Source organism: Salvelinus alpinus, chromosome 1 (assembly GCF_045679555.1).
Source record: "Salvelinus alpinus chromosome 1, SLU_Salpinus.1, whole genome shotgun sequence".
Lineage (NCBI taxonomy): Eukaryota > Metazoa > Chordata > Actinopteri > Salmoniformes > Salmonidae > Salvelinus > Salvelinus alpinus.
Window position 1 is genome coordinate 65,548,281 of NC_092086.1, and position 19,864 is coordinate 65,568,144.

Genomic DNA, 19,864 nt, shown 5'->3' on the forward strand with positions numbered 1-19,864 from the left:
TATGAGCTAGATGTCAAATGGTTAGTGACATAGTAAAACAGAGTGCCAGGATGTGAGAGACATGAGAATGGGGGTTTGTGCCGGTCTTACCTCCTGTTCTCTCTGGAACACCACTACTCTCCCTCCCTTGTCCCCCGTTGCCAGCAGCTCTCCAGTTGGGTTGAACTCAACCGTGGATATGATGTCAGCTGGAAGATAAGACACACAGAGAAACGTTACCTCACTGAGATACTCAATACATTGATACAGTACATTACCCACCGACTGTATGCCTGAATGAGTCACGTTCTGTTTTCTTCACCTCATTGATAACCGTAAAATCTATTTTCAAGACCCAGCTATGTGAAATTAAATTGGTGAATGGCTTGAAATGCACTACATCACCAAAAGTATATGGACACCTGCTCGTCAAACATCTCATTCCAAAATCATGGGCATTAATATGGAGTTGGTCCCACCTTTGCTGCTATAACAGCCTCCACTCTTCTGGGAAGGCTTTCCACTAGATATTGGAACATTGCTGCAGGGACTTGCTTCCATTCAGCAACAAGAGCATTAGTGAGGTTGGGCACTGATGTTGGGCGATTAGGCGTGGCTTGCAGTCGGCTTTCCAATTCATCCCAAAGGTGTTTGATTGGGGTTGAGGTCAGAGCTCTGTGCAGGCTAGTCAAGTTCTTCCACACTGATCTCAACAAACTATTTCTGTATGGACCGTGCTTTGTGCACGGGGCATTGTCATGCTGAAACAGGATTCCGCAAACTGTTGCTACAAATTTGGAAGCACAGAATTGTCTAGAATGTCATTGTAAGCTGTAGCGTTAAGATTTCCCTTCACTGTAACTAAGGGGCCTAGCCTGAACCATGAAAAACAGCCCAGATTCGTCTGTTGGACTGCCAGATGGTGAAGCATGATTCATCACTCCAGAGAACACGTTTCCACTGCTCTAGAGTCCAATGTCGAGCTTTGCGCCACTCAAGCCGACGCTTGAAGTTGCGCATGGTGATCTTGGGCTTGTGTGCGGCTGCTCGGCCATGGAAACCCATTTCATGAAGCTCCTGACGAACAGTTCTTGTGCTGACCTTGCTTCCAGAGGCAGTTTGGAACTCGGTAGTGAGTGTTGCATCCGAGGACAGACGATTTTTACGTGCTATGAGCTTCAGCGGTCCCGTTCTGTAAGCTTGTGAGGCCTACCACTTCGCGGCTGAGCCATTGTTGCTCCTAGACATTTCCACTTCACAATAACAGCACAGAGTTGACCGGCAGCTCTAGCAGGGCAGAAATTTCACAAACTGATATGTTGGAAACGTGGCATCCTATGACGGTGCCACGTTGAAAGTCACGGATTTCTTCAGTAAGGCCATTCTACTGCCAATGTTTGTCTATGGAAATTGCATGGCTGTGTGCTTGATTTTATACACCTGTCAGCAATGGGTGTGACTGAAATTGCCGAATCCACTAATTTGAAGGGGTGTCCACATACTTTTGTATATACTGTCTAGTGTAGGCGGGTCAAGAGGCAGAGTTAAAAAACGTAACCTTGATTCTTAAATGCATTCAAGCGGTCTATTTTCACGCCCCTGCAGTTGATGTGCTCCTCAAGTCTTTGAAGGCCTGCTCTCTCCGAGGCAGAAAGGCCTGCTCAGATAGCGTGTCCATGGATCGGATCAATTATGTGTGCCACTAGCTCATCTCAGGGCTGATGAAAGGCCTGGGCCACCACTACAACAACAGCCTGGGCCACTCACAATGCTACAGCCCCCTCGCTAGGCTAGCTCCATCAGTAGCACCCCCCTGCCCCTTGCCCCCACACTGTCTGTCACCACCCCATTCATATGCAAAACCCTCTCACACATCTCCCCGACACACACGCCAGATCTCTACAATAACACGGTATGGTGGACCTGGAGAATTACAGCCTGCTGCTTCTCTCTGTGGCAGGGAAGCCTCCGCAATGTGTCTCCACAACTCAATCATATCAGATCAGATACAAATGACATTTCTGGTCCATCCGTCGCACACTCGGAACACTCCATTCTGTGGTTGACAGTGAAATTGCATTACAAAAGAGCCACCCCCACACCCTCTTCCCACAATATCAAAGATGGTAGATAGATGCTCACACTCATGTTCATATATAGAGATGGAAGACCAATGTCTGTCTTAACAGACCCCAACAGGGTGGCCAGGCATCCAACCGTAGACGATGGTACAGAATTACTGTTACTCTGAGAAACATACACAAACTACACCTAGGACAACACAAACGTCTCACTTAGCAGCATCACTGTAGGTGGTGCGCCAATCCAGATAACCCGTCTGCATTCCAGGGGCTTAGAGAAATGGCAAAGGAAGCTGCCATTGTTGGCTGTCTTGCGGTGTGATGAGGACTATCTAACCCACACAGCCACAGAGGAAAGTAGGGCAATCGGGGATGTTTAATTAAAGCGACCCCTCACTAGGGAGCGTTGAAGAACTGCGACACCACCATGGAACTTAGGGAACGAATGCTCTCCCCTCTGTCTGTCTGTGTAAACAGCCTGCCGTATCAGTGCCACCGCAGCGCCAATACAGCTCACTGTACGCATTAACAGCCTCTCAAGGGTCTCATACTCCACGCCCCGCTCTTGACTCGACCGTACAATTTGGCAACCTCGAAGAAGACAAAGAGCCTGTATTGCTGTCTATGTGCGCTGGGTGTTTATGTATGCTGCAGCAGTAAGCTCTGCCCTGCCCTGCCCTGCCAGCGGAGGGGATTTGCTTCTAAATGGAGGATCTGTGTGTCTATTATGCATAACTATCCTCAGCCCAAACACACAGTCTATCCAAGGCAGGCGAGTATCCTCTCCGTCTCGGTCTCCTTATCTAACCCTGTAGGTTCCGTTCTGCCCACGTCACACACAACACAAATTATATGACACACCTGGCTACCTCACATGACCTGTCGACTGAACGCACCAAACATTGATTGAGCTCAGGACATCCAGAACTGAGATGTATCAAGTAGAATATCTATCTCGAGCTGATTCTAGCAGTGTGAGGTTAAGAGAATTCAACTGGCATGCCTAGAATGGAAATAGTTTGTTTTCATCTGAAAAACAAAGGAGTCGATCATGAGTTTTCCCCTCAAGCAGATTGTGGTCGATTGATTCCTACCTTTGACACATCTTCCCTGGTCTTCCTCTAGCAGATGCATCTGTTTTAGAGGCTGTGCCTGGGTACACTGTTGCTATGCAATCCTCTCAGAGATACGGGTGCATGCTCTGCCAGGTGGGCTGTGGCTTGCTCTCTCATTCGCAGGTATATTTGTATTGTTCGAAACTCTCTTCAGACCTGAAGAGATGAGTCCCTCGCACACATACACACTCCCACACACTCGCGAACAGAGTGCTTTTACCGACAACGCTCGGTCCGGATTTGAATAATTAACATTAAACCAAGCAAACAAACAAGACCAGGCTTTTAAATAATTATATTTTGTTCCCAGGAGAAGCATGTCAGAAATAGAGAGGGATAGAACGAGAAAGAGATGGAATGAAAGGAAAAGAGATAGATGTGGGTTTTTTGTGTGATTAAAAGAGAGAGAGAGCGAGAGAGAGAGAGAAACAGGGAAGGGAGTATGGAGCAATTTCAGTGCCAACATACATTTTATTTGAATTCCATCATTTTGAATTTGAATTAAATCTTTTTGAAATTGTAATGCTGAACTTGTAAACTGAACTTGTATTTCCTGATTTGAAACTGAATTGAATGGATATTACAGTCGGCTTTAACATTTAATTTCCATTTAATTTAATATTCAAGCTCAATATTTATATATTCATTTTCAATATGATAGATATTGCATTAATTGTCTGTGCATCAAGTTAACAAACTATAATTTCAAGCTTATCAAAGTTTCATATATTCAACTTCTCAGACGCATTCAGATTCAGTTTTCCAATTCAGTTCTCTAAATTCAGATTCAAAACCAGAGACAACATCCTGGTACTTTGCCAGCCAGGAAAAGTGGAAGAGAACTGATAGAATCCAAAGCTCACTGTGGTAAACAGAAACTTCTGGCGGTTTCTGAAAACAATTCGGCCCTAATTCGGCCCATTTGGCCCTAACATTTGAACCGTTTTGGCTATGAGCTACTATGAGCCCATTCCTGAAAGCTAAGACTCTCTGGAGCCTGGACGTGGGTGTTTCACTCTATGATGATCACATGCTGCGTTAGAAGGGAGTGTCACAAAATGTCCCCCACATAAGAATATACAGTTGAAGTCAGAAGTTTACATACACGTCAGCCAAATACATTTAAACTCAGTTTTTCACAATTCCTGACATTTAATCCTAGTAAAAATTCCCTGTCTTAGGTCAGTTAGGATCACCACTTTATTTTAACCTTTCACGAGCCTCTACCCCGGGTCCGGGATCACCCCCCACCCCCCCCACACACTGATTAGCATAGCTAGCATAGCTTCACAAGTAGATAGTAGCATCTAAATATCATTAAATCACAAGTCCAAGACACCAGATGAAAGATACAGATCTTGTGAATAAAGCCACCATTTCAGATTTTTAAAATGTTTTACAGGGAAGACAAAATATGTAAATCTATTAGCTAAACACGTTAGCAAAATACACCACTATTCTAACTCCATCAGTTTCTTACTCCTTCAGGTGCTATCACCAATTCGGCTCAACTAAGATATTGATAGCCAATAACCTATAAAAAAAAAACATCAGATGACAGTCTGATAACATATTCATGGTATAGGATAGTTTTTGTTAGAAAAAAGTGCATATTTCAGGTAGAAATCACAGTTTACAATTGCACCGACCATCACAAATCGACTAGAATTACTAGATAGAGCAACGTGTATGACCAATTTACTCATCATAAAACATTTCATAAAAATAGACAAAGCATAGCAATGGAAAGACCCAGTTCTTGTGATTTCAGACCATATTTCAGATTTTCTAAGCGTTTTTCAGCGAAAACACAATAAATCGATAAGTTAGCATACCACATGTGCAAACGTTACCAGAGCATCGATTCCAGCCAAAGAGCGCTATAACGTAATCACCGCCAAAATATATTAATTTTTTCACTAACCTTCTCAGAATTCTTCCGATGACACTCCTGTAACATCATTTTACAACATACATATACAGTTTGTTCGAAAAGGTGCATATTTAGCCATACAAAACCGTGGTTATACAATGGAAATAGTCACAACTCAAGCCTCAAAATGAGGAACGTCAGCTTTCAGAGTGATCTAGTTTAATCGAAAGCTAATCATATACTTGACTAAAAAATACAGGGTTGACAGGAATCGAAAGACAAATTAGTTCTTAATGCAACCGCTGATTTACATTTTTAAAATTATCCTTACTTTTCAATACAGGGTTCGCCAAGTGAAGCTATACCAAACAAAATGGCGAAATATGCGTTTAAAATATTTCGACAGAACAACGATTTATCATATTAAATATTGCTTACTTTGAGCTGTTCTTCCATCATATTCTTGGGCAATGTATCCTTTCTATGTTATAAACGTCTTTTGGTTGATAGATGTCCTCTGTCCTTCGAAATATCCACTAACGATCGAACGGGACCCCAAAACGTGTCCAAAGTTTCAGAGTGCACAACAAAGAAATTCCTCAAAATCGCACTAAACGGATATAAATTGCTATAAAACGGTTCAAATTAACTACATTATGATGTTTTTAACAACTATAACGACTGAAAACATGACCGGAGAAATATTGCTGGTTAGACAAGGATTTGGAATGAGGCAAGTCCGATGTCCTTCACGCTTCAGGCGCGCGACGAGAAAGGGCGGTCCCTATACATTTTGTGGTTTTATAATGGCTGGGATTGTGCAATAGACTCCATTCAAAACGTGATGACGTACAGACACCCAGAGGAAGACGTAGGCAGTGTCGGTTTCTTCATAGCATTCACTGTCGCCTTAAAAACAGACTCCAGATCAGGGGTAAAAATTTCTGAAATCTGACCCCTGTCATGAAAAGTGCTGTAGATATTGTTCTGTACCACTCAGAGACAAAATTCCAACTTCTATAGAAACTAGAAGGTGTTTTCTATCCAATAATAACAATAATATGCATATTGTACGATCAAGAATTTAGCACGAGGCAGTTTAATTTGGAGACCCAAATATGCTAATGCGGAACAGCACCCCATTTCACCAATGTGAAATGTCAGAATAATAGTAGAGAGAATGATTTATATCAGCTTTTATTTATTTCATCACGTTCCCAGTGGGTCAGAAGTTTTACATACACTCAAATAGTATTTGCCAGCATTGCCTTTAAATTGTTTAACTTGGGTCAAACGTTTCGGGTAGCCTTCCACAAGCTTCCCACAATAAGTTGGGTGAATTTTGGCCCATTCCTCCTGATAGAGCTGGTGTAACTGAGTCAGGTTTGTAGGCCTCCTTGCTCGCAAACGCTTTTTCAGTTCTGCCCACAAATTTTCTGTAGGATTGAGGTCAGGGCTTTGTGATGGCCACTCCAATACCTTGACTTTGTTGTCTTTAAGCCATTTTGCCACAACTTTGGAAGTATGCTTGGGGTCATTGTCCATTTGGAAGACCCATTTGCGACCAAGCTTTAAACTTCCTGACTGATGTCTTGAGATGTTGCTTCAATATATCCACATCATTTTCCTCCCTCATGATGCCATCTATTTTGTGAAGTGCACCAGTCCCTCCTGTAGCAAAGCACCCCCACAACATGATGCTGCCAACCCCGTGTTTCACGGTTGGGATGGTGCTCTTCAGCTTGCAAGCCTCCCCGTTTTCCTCCAAACATAACGATAGGCATTATGGCCAAACAGTTCTAATTTTGTTTCATCAGACCAGAGGACATTTCTCCAAAAAGTACGATATTTGTCCCCATATGCAGTTGCAAACCGTAGTATGGCTTTTTTATGGCCTCCAGCATCATCACAATTTCCTTTGCTGTTGTTCTGGGATTGATTTGTACTTTTCGCACCAAAGTACGTTCATCTCTAGGAGACAGAACGCGTCTCCTTCCTGAGCAGTATGACGGCTGTGTGGTCCCATGGTGTTTATACTTGCGTACTATTGTTTGTACAGATGAACGTGGTACCTTCAGGTGTTTGGAAATTGCTCCCAAGGATGAACCAGACTTGTGGAGGTCTACAATTTTTTTTCTGGGGTCTTGGCTGATTTCTTCAGATTTTCCCATGATGTCATGCAAAGAGGCACTGAGTTTGAAGGTAGGCCTTGAAATACATCCACAGGTACACCTCCAATTGACTCAAATTATGTCAATTAGCCTATCAGAAGCTTCTAAAGCCATGACATAATTGTCTGGAATTTTTTCAAGCTGTTTAAAGGCACAGTATGTAAACTTCCTACCCACTGGAATTGTGATACAGTGAATTATATGTGAAATAATCTGTCTGTAAACAATTGTTGGAAAAATGACTTGTGTCATGCACAAGGTAGATGTCCTAACCGACTTGCCAAAACTAAAGTCTGTTAACAAGACATTTGGGGAGTGGTTGAAAAACAAGTGTTAATGACTCCAACCTAAGTGTATGTAAACTTCCAACTTCAACTGTAGTTGAAATGCCTTGTCATAGAATCCAAAGCTCACTGGGGTAAACAAAAACCATTGTAAAAGACTTCTAAGGATAGCCTTTCCACCCCCAATTTAATCTTGCTCTTGTGACTGACTGGGTTTGAACCAGGTCTGCTGCATGTCACAAGACTGTTAGTCCACTTAGCTAAAGCCTATAGGGATAAGTTCAGGAAGTTAATGTAAAGGACGACACACTGCTTGATTAAGGAGTACCGCTTCCTTCTGATTCAGCTCGTACCGAGACTCAAACTCAGGACCTCTTCCTCGCAAACACATTGGACTGCCCTCCTGAAGCATTCCAACCCACCGCTCTATTGAAAAAAGGTCTTCTTCAATTGCGCAAGGAACAACACTTCAGGCTGATGAGCAATGTTCCCTGTAAGCTATGCGCTGGCACGCAGGTCCCCCGGGACTGCCGCACAAAAGAAATATCAGCCAGCACAGAGAAGCACGAGATTGAACTTCACTCAACTTCTAGTTTTCCCCTTTAGTTAACACTATCAACGTTTCCCTTTACTGTGGGAATTGCCAATATTAGCCACTAATATAGATGTTTGGTCAACAGGGGGGTGGGGAGTTTTTGCCCGCACTGCAGACGCGGCTATATCGGTCCGGCTTATACAGGACTATTAAAACCCCAGTGCACTACTTTTGTGAAAAAATATTTTTTCCAACAACAAAAAAATACATATTTATTCAGATTTTTCAGGGGGTTCTCCAGCAACCTCAGCACCCTTACTTCCCATGGCTGTGGTAGATGCGCTTGTTTTGAGATCAAAGCGAGAGCTGCATTAAGCCACGTGTGCACATTTGTTAATGTTCTTCGCTAGTAAGTGAGTTATTAGCCCAGTTATAGCTAATTTCTAGTCAGCAATGGGGGAATAGTTGCTTCCTACAAGAGTACAAAACGTGTGCATTTCTAGCCATCATTGAAAAGCGAGTCAGGTAATGATAATTTTTTCTGTCTTAAAGGGGCAGTGTTGTATTTTGAGACAGGCTTGAATAAGCTAAGTAGCCAATATGCAGAAGATAGCATAATTTGTCTGATTCTCTGTAATAATGGTATGAGAATAATAATTAACTTTATTTTGTAAAGTGGTTTCTTGCATAAACAACACATTTCAAGTCACCTCCTTGTCTGAAGGACAAGTGGATAAACAAGTTAATGTCAAGCCCTGCATATTTTTTCCAAAAGTCTCACGGAATGTAGGACTACATTGAACACCACACATTAGCTGCTACTGTAGGCTTAATGATAGAACAGCTATTTCCATGTTAAAATGTTATGGGATGCATTTTCTCCATTGATTTTGATGGTAGGTCACTCTGGTAGGCCTACATTATGATCAAATAGACACAGTAGTTGTCTACTGTTAAAACTGTATCGTAAAGCGGGTACAGCCTCAGTGTTCACAGTCAACGCGTGCCAGAAGATGCACGTCATTTTCACAACGTTCAAGTTTGCGCTCAGCAGACCAGACATTTGCTCAGTGCCTAAAGAAAGGGAACATTAGCTGATGAGTGAGTTTCAAAGATCCCCATCTGCGACATTCACCCCTTTAGCTCTCTCCACAGCAACCCCAGCGATTGTACCAGTGCAGCTGTAGATTCGAGTCCAGTTGCACCATTGTAAAGGACGCCACGCTGCCTGCTTAGCGAGTACCGCTTCCCCGCGGTTCAGCACATATGGAGATTCGAACTCAGGACTTCTGCCTCAAAAACACACATGACCTCCCTCCTGAAGCATCCCGACCCATCGTGCTATTAAAAAAAGGCCTTCTTCAATTACGCAAGGGGCGACACTTCAGGCTGAGGAGTGAGTTTCACAGGTCCCCATCTGCTAAACTAATACAAGTCTTCAAGATCCAGCAAGTTTAGGTGATCAATGCTTATGTGATGAGAACCTACCCTGAGACCTGAAGACGTGCTAGTTTGACAAGTGTTAGACATCAGGCAGGGGCGGACTGGCCATGTGGAATTTCGGGCAAATGCCAGATGGGCTGGTCCATTTTTAGCCCAGTGGGCCTGTCAAACCTGTTTTGTTTTTTTGCACAAAATTGTAATAGTTGGGGCCTCAAGGGAAATAATGGGCCATTGTGGGGGCCTGGAGGAAAAGAATGGGCCGGCGAAGGGGCCTTGAAATAAGAATGGGCTGGTGTGTTTGAAATGCCAGGGCCGATTTTTGGTCCCAGTCGGCCTCTGGTCTCATGTCTCCGGCAAGGGTAGTAATTATAAAGTTAACATGTGACTGACTGGGTTAAGACTGTGTTAGCCTGTTGCGCTAAATGCCTAGACATTGGTCCTGTGACTTGGATGGGTCTCTTCAAGGAGGAGGTCAAAGGAGGGTGAAGTGTATTAAATTAGGTGCACAGATTCTTCTGCTTCTGTTTGCCACAGAAAGTGTTGTTGTGCAGTAGGCTTGATTTCGAACCCAGTCTGTTATATTGGTGCCGTGATCTCCGAGTATGAGGTCCAAGGGGGGTGAAATGTAACCGAGGTGGTTCGATGAACCTTATTGGAGACTTGAAGACTTGTGTTAGCTTCCTGAACTAATGCCTATGTGCTAATCTAAGAGGTCCAACAGCCTTGTGACATTCAGGAGACCTGGTTCGAACCCAGTCAGTCACAAGAGCAAGAATAAATAGGGGGTGGAAAGGCTATCCTTAGAAGGGCTATGACAGGGCTAGTCTGAAAAGTTGGCTAGGAGATAGAAACTATATTCTTATGGGGGCCAAATTGCGGTTTTTGTGACACTCCTAACGGAGCCTGTGATCATCACACATGGGAACAGAAAGCAAATGAATGCTCCAGAGAGTCTTAGCTTTTGGGAATGGGGTCATAATAGCTTATAGCTAAAGTGGTTCAAACAATAAAGCCAAATCCATAGTAGGAAAATAAATTCAACATGCCACATTGGCTTCAGGAACCAGCAGAAGCTTCTGTTGACCACTGAGAGAGTTTGATTCTATCTGTTCTCCTCTACCTTTCCTGGCTGGCAAAGTACCAGGAACGTGGTCTCCGGTTTTGAATCTGAATGCATCTGAGGAATGAAATATATTAAACTTTGATGAACTTGAATTGATGGTTCGTAAACTTGATACACAGACCATGAATGCAATATCTACCGTATTTAAGCTGAATATACAAATATTGAATTTGAATTCAATTGAAATTGTATTTTAACTCGTAATGCAATATTCATTCAGTTCAGTTTCAAATCATGAAATACAAGTTCAATTTATGAATTCAATGATTCAATTTGTGAATTAAACATAAAAAAAATATTACATTCAAATATCCTAATACAAATAAAAAAATTATACAATTACAATACAATTTCTGTTGGCACTGAAATCGCTCCACAAGGGAGGGAGAGTGAAAGAGAGAGAGATAAAAAAGAGGGGGAGTGAAAAAGAAAGAAGGCTGGGTTGTTATATTTTTTACCCTAGTGCACCTCCATGTTGTCTGTGTGTGTTGGGGGAATTGGAGGAGGTTTCCATGACGACCCCCTCCTAGACTAGCAGGGGCTGTATGAGGAGCATAGGCTGGGAGGACTTTGTTCTTAGGCTTTGAACTGGCAACAGCGCACTGCATCTTCACTGCTGCTTGATAATCATATACACTAAAACTCCCCCTCCCCTTCCACATACATATAGTACATACATATAGAAAATACTGCAGTGTGGAATGAGATGTTGTCAGCAGTGCTCGAAATCCAAAATTAGATTCGGTGTGTTATAGATGATCATCAGACAGCTTGATGAGACAACAGATTGACAGCTGAACGACCTTGTTAACTTTCCTATTTGTGTGTTACATAACGGGCCTCATTTGTGAATTGTGTTGGATCCAATAGGCTTAATGAGACAGGAGAGAACAAAGTGTTTATCCACGCGTAAGCGGTCAGTGGCTCTCCTGTTCTGGCTAGCCCTGTCTGTCTCTATCTTGTCTGTCTCTATCTTGTCTGTCTCTATCCTGTCTGTCTCTGTCCCTTTCTAATCGGTCTCTATACATCCTGTCTGTCTCTATCCTGTCCTGTCTCTGATGTTAAGAACATCCATACTGCTGACAGGTTGGCCACATACTGTAATGTACATCTCTCTTCATCACACTATAACTCTGCATCCCAAATGGCACCCTATTCCCTACATTAGAAAGAAATAATGGCGCCAGAGGGAATGGCTGCCGTTTTTAGGGCTTCTAACCAATTGTGATATTTTGCATGCAATCACTGGATGAGCTCCATTAGAGACTATCCTACCAACGGGACATTAAAAACGGTAATATCTTATTTTTCACAGAGTCGTGACTGAACAACAACACGAGTAATATACAGTTGGCTGGGTTTTCCGTGCATCGGCAGGACAGAACAGCTACGTCCGGTAAGACGAGGGGTAGGGGTGTGTGTCTATTTGTCAATAACAGCTGGTGCACGATGTCTAATACTTAGGTAGTCTCGAGGTATTGCTCCCCTGAGGTAGAGTACCTCATGATAAACCGTAGACCACACTATCTACCAAGAGTTTTCATCTATATTTTTTGTAGCCGTCTATTTACCGCCACAAATCAACGCTGGCACTAAGACCGCATAAGGCCATAAGCAAAGAAGAAAATACTCATCCAGAAGCGCTGCTCCTAGTGGCCGGGGACTTTAATGCAGGCAAACTTAAATACGTTTTACCTCATTTCTACCAGTATGTCACATGTGCAACCAGAGAAAAAAGAACTCTAGACCACCTTTACTCCACACACAGAGACACGTACAAAGCTCTCCCTCGCCATCCATTTGGCAAATCTGACTATAATTCCATCCTCCTGATTCCTGCTTACAAGCTAAAATTAAAGCAGGAAGTACCAGTGACTCGCTCAATACGGAAGTGGTCAGATGACGCGGATGCTACGCTACAGGACTGTTTTGCTAGCACAGACTGGGATTCATCCAATGGCATTGAAGAGTATACCACCTCAGTCACCGGCTTCATCAATAAGTGCATCGACAACGTTGTCCCCACAGTGACTGTACGTACATATCCCAACCAGAAGCCATGGATTACAGGCAACATCCGCACCAAGCTAAATGCTAGAGCAGCTGCTTTCAAGGAGTGGGACACTAATCCGGATGCTTATAAGAAATCCCGTTATGCCCTCAGACGAACCATCAAACAGGCAAAGCGTCAATACAGGACTAAGATTGAATCCTACTACACCGGCTCTGACGCTCGTCGGATGTGGCAGGGCTTGCAAACTAATACGGACTACAAAGAGAAACCCAGCCATGAGCTGCCCAGTGACACGAGCCTACCAGATGGGCTAAATGTCTTTTATGCTCGTTTCGAGGCAAGCAACACTGAAGCATGCATGAGAGCACCAGCTGTTCCGGAAGACTGTGTGATCACGCTCTCCGTAGCCAATGTGAACAAGACCTTTAAAAAGGTTAACATTCACAAGGCCACAGGGCCAGATGGATTACCAGGACATGTACTCAGAGCATGCGCGGACCAACTGGCAAATGTCTTCACTGACATTTTCAACCTCTCTCTAACCGAGTCTGTAATATCTACATATTTCAATCAGACCACCATAGTCCCTGTGCCCAAGAAAGCGAAGGTAATCTGCCTAAATGACTACCGCCTCGTAGCACTCACGTTGGTATCTCAATCTCAATCGCACTCCACTCTGCCCTTTCCTACCTGGACAAAAGGAACACCTGTGAGAATGCTGTTCATTGACTACAGCTTGGTATTCAACACCATAGTGTTGAACACCATTAAAATCATTTTTTTTTTATTAAATCAAAGCTCATCATTAAGCTAAGGACCCTGGGACTAAACACTTCCCTCTGCAACTGGATCCTGGACTTTCTGACGGGCTGCCCCCAGGTGGTAAGGGTAGTCAACAACACATCTGCCACGCTTATCCTCAACACGGGTTCCCCTCAAGGGTGCGTGCTTAGGCCCCTCCTGTACTCCCTGTTCACCCACTACTGCGTGGCCAAGCACGACTCCAACACCATCATTAAGTTTTCTGACGACACAACAGTGGTAGGCCTGATCACCGACAACAATGAGACAGCCTATTGGGAGGAGGTCAAAGCCCGACAGTGTGGTACTAGGACAACAACCTCTCCCTCAACGTGAGCAAGACAAAGGAGATGATTGTGGACTACAGGAAAATGAGGGCCCCCATTCACATCGACGGGGCTGTAGTGGAGCGGGTCGATAGATTAAAGTTCCTTGGTGTCCACATCACCAAAAAACTATCATGGTCTAAACACACCAAGAAAATAGTGAAGAGGGCGCGAGTACGCCTTTTCCCCCTCAGGAGACTGAAAAGATTTGGCATAGGTCCCCAGATCCTCAAAGTGTTATACAGTTGCACCATCGAGAGCATCCTGACCAGTTGCATCACCGCCTGGTATGGCAACTGCTCGGCATCTGACCGTAAGGCGCTACAGAGGGTAGTGAACACAGCCCAGTAAATCACGGGCCAAGCTTCCTGACATCCAGGACCTATATACTAGGCAGTGTCTAGGTCCAAAAGGCATCTTAACAGCTTCTACCCCCAAGCTATAAGACTGCTGAACAATTCATCAAATGGCCACCTGGACTATTTGCATTGACATCCCCCCTTGTTTTTACACTGCTGCTATTCACTGTTTATTATCTATGCATAGTCACTTTACCCCAACCTACATGTACAAATTACCTCGACTAAACTGTACCACGCACATTGACTCGGTACAGGTACCCCCTGAATATAGCCTCGTTATTGTTATTTTATTGTGTTACTTTTTTATTTACATTTTTTACTTTAGTTTATTTATTAAATATAATAAGTAAGCATTTCACGGTAAGGTTTATACTTGTTGTATTCGGCGCATGTGACAAATAAAATTAGACTTGATTTGAGCCCTATTGCAGTATAGATATAGGGAATAGGGTGCCATTTAGTAGGCACTATAACACACACACACACACACACACACACACACACACACACACACACACACACACACACACACACACACACACACACACACACACACACACACACACACACACACACACACACACACACACACACACACACACACTGATGTGTTTGTCCAGTAACCAGGAGAACTCATGGCTCATGTCATGGCCCTAAGCTAACAATGGTAACACTTGGCAGACAGACAGAAAGACATGGGCCCAAGCTGTGTCGCAGCCTTGCAGCCATCGCATAGGGGAACTATTGTGTCCCGAGCTAAAGGGGGTTCTTTCAGCTTGTCCTGAGACATTTGGTCCTGGCTCTTCATCCCCAGCTCCTCTCTATGTCTGTATGGACACTTAGTGGTTGGTCTCTCAGCACCATTACTCCCTTGCTTCAATGGAACAGAATATGAGTATATCAGATTGTACCTAGCACACCATGCACACCATGCTTTTAGCACAGATAACATAGAATATTTCTCCAGTCTGATTTATAAGAGGAGGTGGCAGCGAGAGCGTATGACCCACTTGGTCACAGATGTATTACCTCAGTGGTGTTAGAACACACTGTCCTACAGACAAAGATAAAAACAAGCACACACACCAACCTAGACACCACACTGCCATACACACACACACCTAGTGCGTCAGAACAGAGCACCATGCTCAATGCATTGATCAGGCGCCATGATGAAGAGGCGTATTGGAGAACACAAAGCAGAGCAGAGCCGGCGGAGGGGAGGGGGGGGGGGGGGGGGGTACAGGGGCAGGAATAATTACATCTAAATCATATTCACAATCCACATGGAAACAGAATTCCAAATCATCTCTCCGAGATGAGAAACATGCTGACCTAATTAGGCCCCAGGAGTATCCAATTTTCAGACTCCTTTTCCCAGCGTTTTCTTTCCTTATCATCAGACGAGAACATGGTGGGAGAATTCCACCAACAAAGATGAAAGATTCAGAGGGAATGATGCGCCAGAGGGTGAAGTGTTATCTTCTTTTAATAACAACCAAGCTCTATCGTGCTTCTTCATAGTGGACAGGGTGTAGCCAAACACAGAATACACCCACCGTTCGTCCTGTGAAGTAAAATAAGAACAATAGATATGAAATCAAATTTGAAATTGGTTTTCAATCAGTATACATGGTGTGGTGTGTATGCTCCATACATGTATTGCTGTGAGCATTTTTCACATTCACCGTCTGTTCAAACAGAAGATCAGAATACATTTCTCTTGCTCCCTGTGTGTGTGTGTGTGTGTGTGTGTGTGTGTGTGTGTGTGTGTGTGTGTGTGTGTGTGTGTGTGTGTGTGTGTGTGTGTGTGTGTGTGTGTGTGTGTGTGTGTGTGTGTGTGTGTGTGTGTGTGTGTGCGTGCGTGCGTGCGTGCGTGCGTGCGTGCGTGCGTGCGTGCGTGCGTGCGTGCGTGCGTGCGTGCGTGCGTGCGTGCGTGCGTGCGTGCGTGCGTGGGTGCGTGCGTGCGTGGGTGGGTGGGTGCGTGCGTGGGTGCGTGCGTGGGTGCGTGCGTGCGTCAGTCAATCGGACTCGGGCACCAGTGTGAATTGATGGGTGATATCTTGTCAGACAGAGTGTGACTTCAAAGGCGGATTCCATTTTTCCATGATTAACCCATTAGAAGGGCGTGTGTGTTCAGAAAGGGAGACCTCATTACTGTAGCTGCTCTGAACAGAGAGAGGCTCTGCTGCTTTGTTCTCTGATCATACCCTGACAGACAGAGGACAAAAAAAAACACACACTAGCACAATAAGAAAGCACCAGACAGGTCGTCTGCATACCGCGTACAGACAACGGCACGGAACCTTCCAGACTAAAATCTGGTCGCCTGTATCGAACATGAGCGATGTCATAGTTCTCCAAAGGCTGACGCTCCACGTTGATATTTAATTGGAAAGTATATCTCAGAAATAGTGGAGAAAATAGACAAAACTGTGTTGATAAGAGACTGGACCGAGAGGAGTGAGGAGTCCTGTTCTGAACAGGCCTTCATCCGGACATCTCAGTGATGCTTGGATCACTGGTCAGGTTTGAACACCTGACTACGTGGCACTCTGACTTAATCAACTCAGCACAAAGGCTTGTCTGTTCTGTAAGGCTCGGGATTTCGATTCTCTCTATAACACAGGCTCGATGAGGCTGGCCGTCGAGTCAGATGGAGAGAGAGAGAGAGAGAGAATAAATCACAAAGCCAGTGGGGCTTTCAAACGCTGGGGGTCAGGGGTCGAGGTGCTGCATGAGAGCCCAGCCGCCCTGATAACACAAATCCATCTTGTGTAATAATGTCAGCGCGACACTGTGGAAGGGGACAAGAGCTGAGTTTATCACTGCTCCCCATCCATCCATTTCACGCACATCTACACATCTGGACACACACACACGCTCACCTATAATATTCAACCCGTGCCGTGGAATGAGTATCGGAGGTGCCGTGGTGGGGCGCCCTCGCTCCTGCAGCCTAGTGCTGATTGCAATGGAGATTGGATCCCGGAGTCTACCTCCAACGCACATATCAGCCCCAGACGAAAGGCTAAAATTAGAATAGAGAAGATGCAGATAGCGGTCGATTCAGACGTAGGACACTGAGATTGAGGTGCAGAGGGCAGCAGGGCCGACACTGGAGAAGGATGAGTTTTTTAAAATTATTATTAAAACCAGGAGTCAAATGTTTCATCTCAATGTGCTGGAGGGCACAGAGGCACTGTGTCCTCTCTGTGACAAAGGTATTACCAACCAGGACTAAACAAGCATCAGTAAACAATGTGCCTGACACCCCCGGCCACTGTATAACACATTTTGCATTGTTCCCTTTCTCAGAGATTGCATTGTTTGTTTGTGATCCAAAACAATGCTAATGTGGGCCTATGTGTTGTGTACATTGGGCAAGAGTAAGCAGGGAGCATACCTATGTACCTATGCTTGTATAACGAGGAAACAAATAAACACTGACCGTACAATCAGCTTTAGTCAAGAACCAGACAGGCTAGTGAGTAGTTAACAAGCTCTCAAGAGAACAGTAAGTAACATAGACAGAGAGCAGACTCGAGACAGGTCCTAACCCTACACTGTCCAGTACCAGAGCTCAGACAGACTACATGCTGTGAAGTTCTTGTGTTACATGGTTGGGATGGACCCACAAACATCTGTAGCTCTGCCCAGAAACAGTTGTATAAGCGGAGTTCCAGGTAGTATCAGAGAAAGAGGAAGAGAGAGAGACAGAGAGAGCGAGAGAGGCAGAGTGAGAGAGACAGAGGCAGAGCGAGTCAGAGAGAGAGAGATAGAGACCGAGAGAGAGAGAGAGAGGCAGAGCGAGAGAGAGAGAGAGAGAGACAGAGCGAGAGAGAGAGAGAGAGAGAGAGACAGAGAGAGAGAGAGAGAGCGAGAGAGAGAGAGGCAGAGCGAGAGAGAGAGAGGCAGAGCAAGAGAGACAGAGGCAGAGCAAGGCAGAGAGAGAGATAGAGACAGAGAGAGCGAGAGAGAGAGGCAGAGCGAGAGAGAGAGAGACAGAGACAGAGCGAGAGAGAGAGAGAGACAGAGCGAGAGAGAGAGAGAGACAGAGCGAGAGAGAGAGACAGAGCGAGAGAGAGAGAGAGACAGAGCGAGAGAGAGAGAGAGAGAGACAGAGACAGAGACAGAGACGCAGCAGCTTGCTGGCTTTAATGCATTGCTAAACAACACCTGCGTGGGGCCAGAGATTAGCAGGCTGAGTCTGTGCTGCTGAATTACGTGTCTAAAGGATTGACTTCAGGATAAACTGCACCTATCAGGAATGGCCCCCATTTCCTGTGAAACAAACACACTGTGAACTCACTGCACTGGTCTCACCTTAAAGTCTAGATTCAAAGAAATGCAACGATGCAAATAGCCACGCAACGGAGCACCTCAACGTACGAGCAAAGTAATCACAGTGTCAACAACATACACGTATTAAAATAAACCAAATCAACATTGCAGTCTTGACACATCGGTCGTGTATCTTTTCCAAGTGAAACACGGCGGTAAATCTACTCAATCAGCTGTTCTTAGAAGTCCGCTGGAATGTTTCCTAACGGAAGGGTCTAGGGCATTGGGGTCATTGGGGAGTTTCCCATCCTTCCTTCCCTACATGCTGGAAGGCTAAGTTGACCCACAGCACTAAGTGGCTTAGACAGGCCTGATAATCCTATGTTGTGCCCCTGGCGTCCACACACAGCCATAAATCCCTCTGAAAAATCTATTTGCAGCAATCTGCTCACTGTTCAAAATCGTGCCCCCCCCGCCACCTCCCCCCCCCCCCCCACCCCTCACCCGATAACAACAAACTAATACATCATAACATACCGAGCCTCACTGACATGGTCAGAATGGTTTATGTGGCACTGGCTCATCAGGAAACATGGAGTCATCTGCAGGAGAGCAGATTGCACTGCACCTAAAGCGTTGCCCCAAGTCCATGACCAGATCACAGAAGCTAGAGAGAGAGAGAGAGAGATATCTGAGGAGGCCTGGTCCTGAGGTGACGACTGGCACACACTGTGTCTCTCTGATTGGCTGGATCACACACTGCTCTGTCATCTCACCACGAACACCAGCAGCTCCCTCAGAGCATGACATCATCACATGACAGGGTCTGCTTTCAAGGTAGGACCTGAGGCCAGTTTGGTCATTTGCCCGCATGCACGCACACACACCCATCACGGCCATTAACAGAGGACCCCTGCAGTGTGCGTTTCTGTCTGTTCTGTTCAGTGCCTCTCATTAGGTGTGTATAGAGGTTGGCTCAGGGCATGTGTTCATTCCCAGCCCAATTCCATTTGAAGATCAGCAATTCGAGACCATAACTAGGCCTACATAATTTAATCTACATCCTCCCAACGATTTCAATAAAATTCAGGTCCAAAGGCTGATCTTAAAATATCATCAGAGATTTCATGCAGCCACCTCCTGGTGTTGTTGTGTGAAAGGCCAGAGGCAGGTGGTCATTAGAATATGCCCCGAAACCTATCACTCCACCCTCATGCCCATGCAAATGCTCTTTTGTCACAAAATAGACGGATCCTATGCTAATGCAGACAATAAAAACTGCGGCTTGACTATCTAAATCACACAAACTGTCGTCCCCCCCCCGCCTCCCCTTACACTGTACCGGGGCCAGAATGAGCTGAGGATTTTCTTTAGGAATAATGAATGTGGCCCCCGGGGCTGCTGGAATATTTATTTTCATAAATAAATCGGGGAGAGTGGCCAGGGGCTGTTTGGCTTGGCACAGGCAGCTTA

The 19,864-nt window shown here is 44.9% G+C and overlaps 1 protein-coding gene across 5 annotated transcripts in view; it reads right to left on the reverse strand.

The window, feature by feature from the left end:
• LOC139583719 (serine/threonine-protein phosphatase 2A 55 kDa regulatory subunit B beta isoform-like) overlaps window positions 1–19,864 on the reverse strand; it is a 123,028-nt gene that overhangs the window by 16,635 nt on the left and 86,529 nt on the right. For 3 of the 5 annotated variants that reach the window (XM_071415142.1, XM_071415105.1, XM_071415114.1), the window contains exon 2: window positions 91–188. Coding sequence is in view for 4 of the 5 variants with exons in the window: in XM_071415105.1 (XP_071271206.1) it covers window positions 91–188 (98 nt within the window). In the remaining variant the exon portion in view is untranslated. Of the gene's footprint in view, window positions 1–90; window positions 189–3,154; window positions 3,347–18,928; window positions 18,960–19,864 lie in introns of those variants that run through there. The other 2 variants (XM_071415132.1, XM_071415123.1) reach the window with 2 other exon arrangements.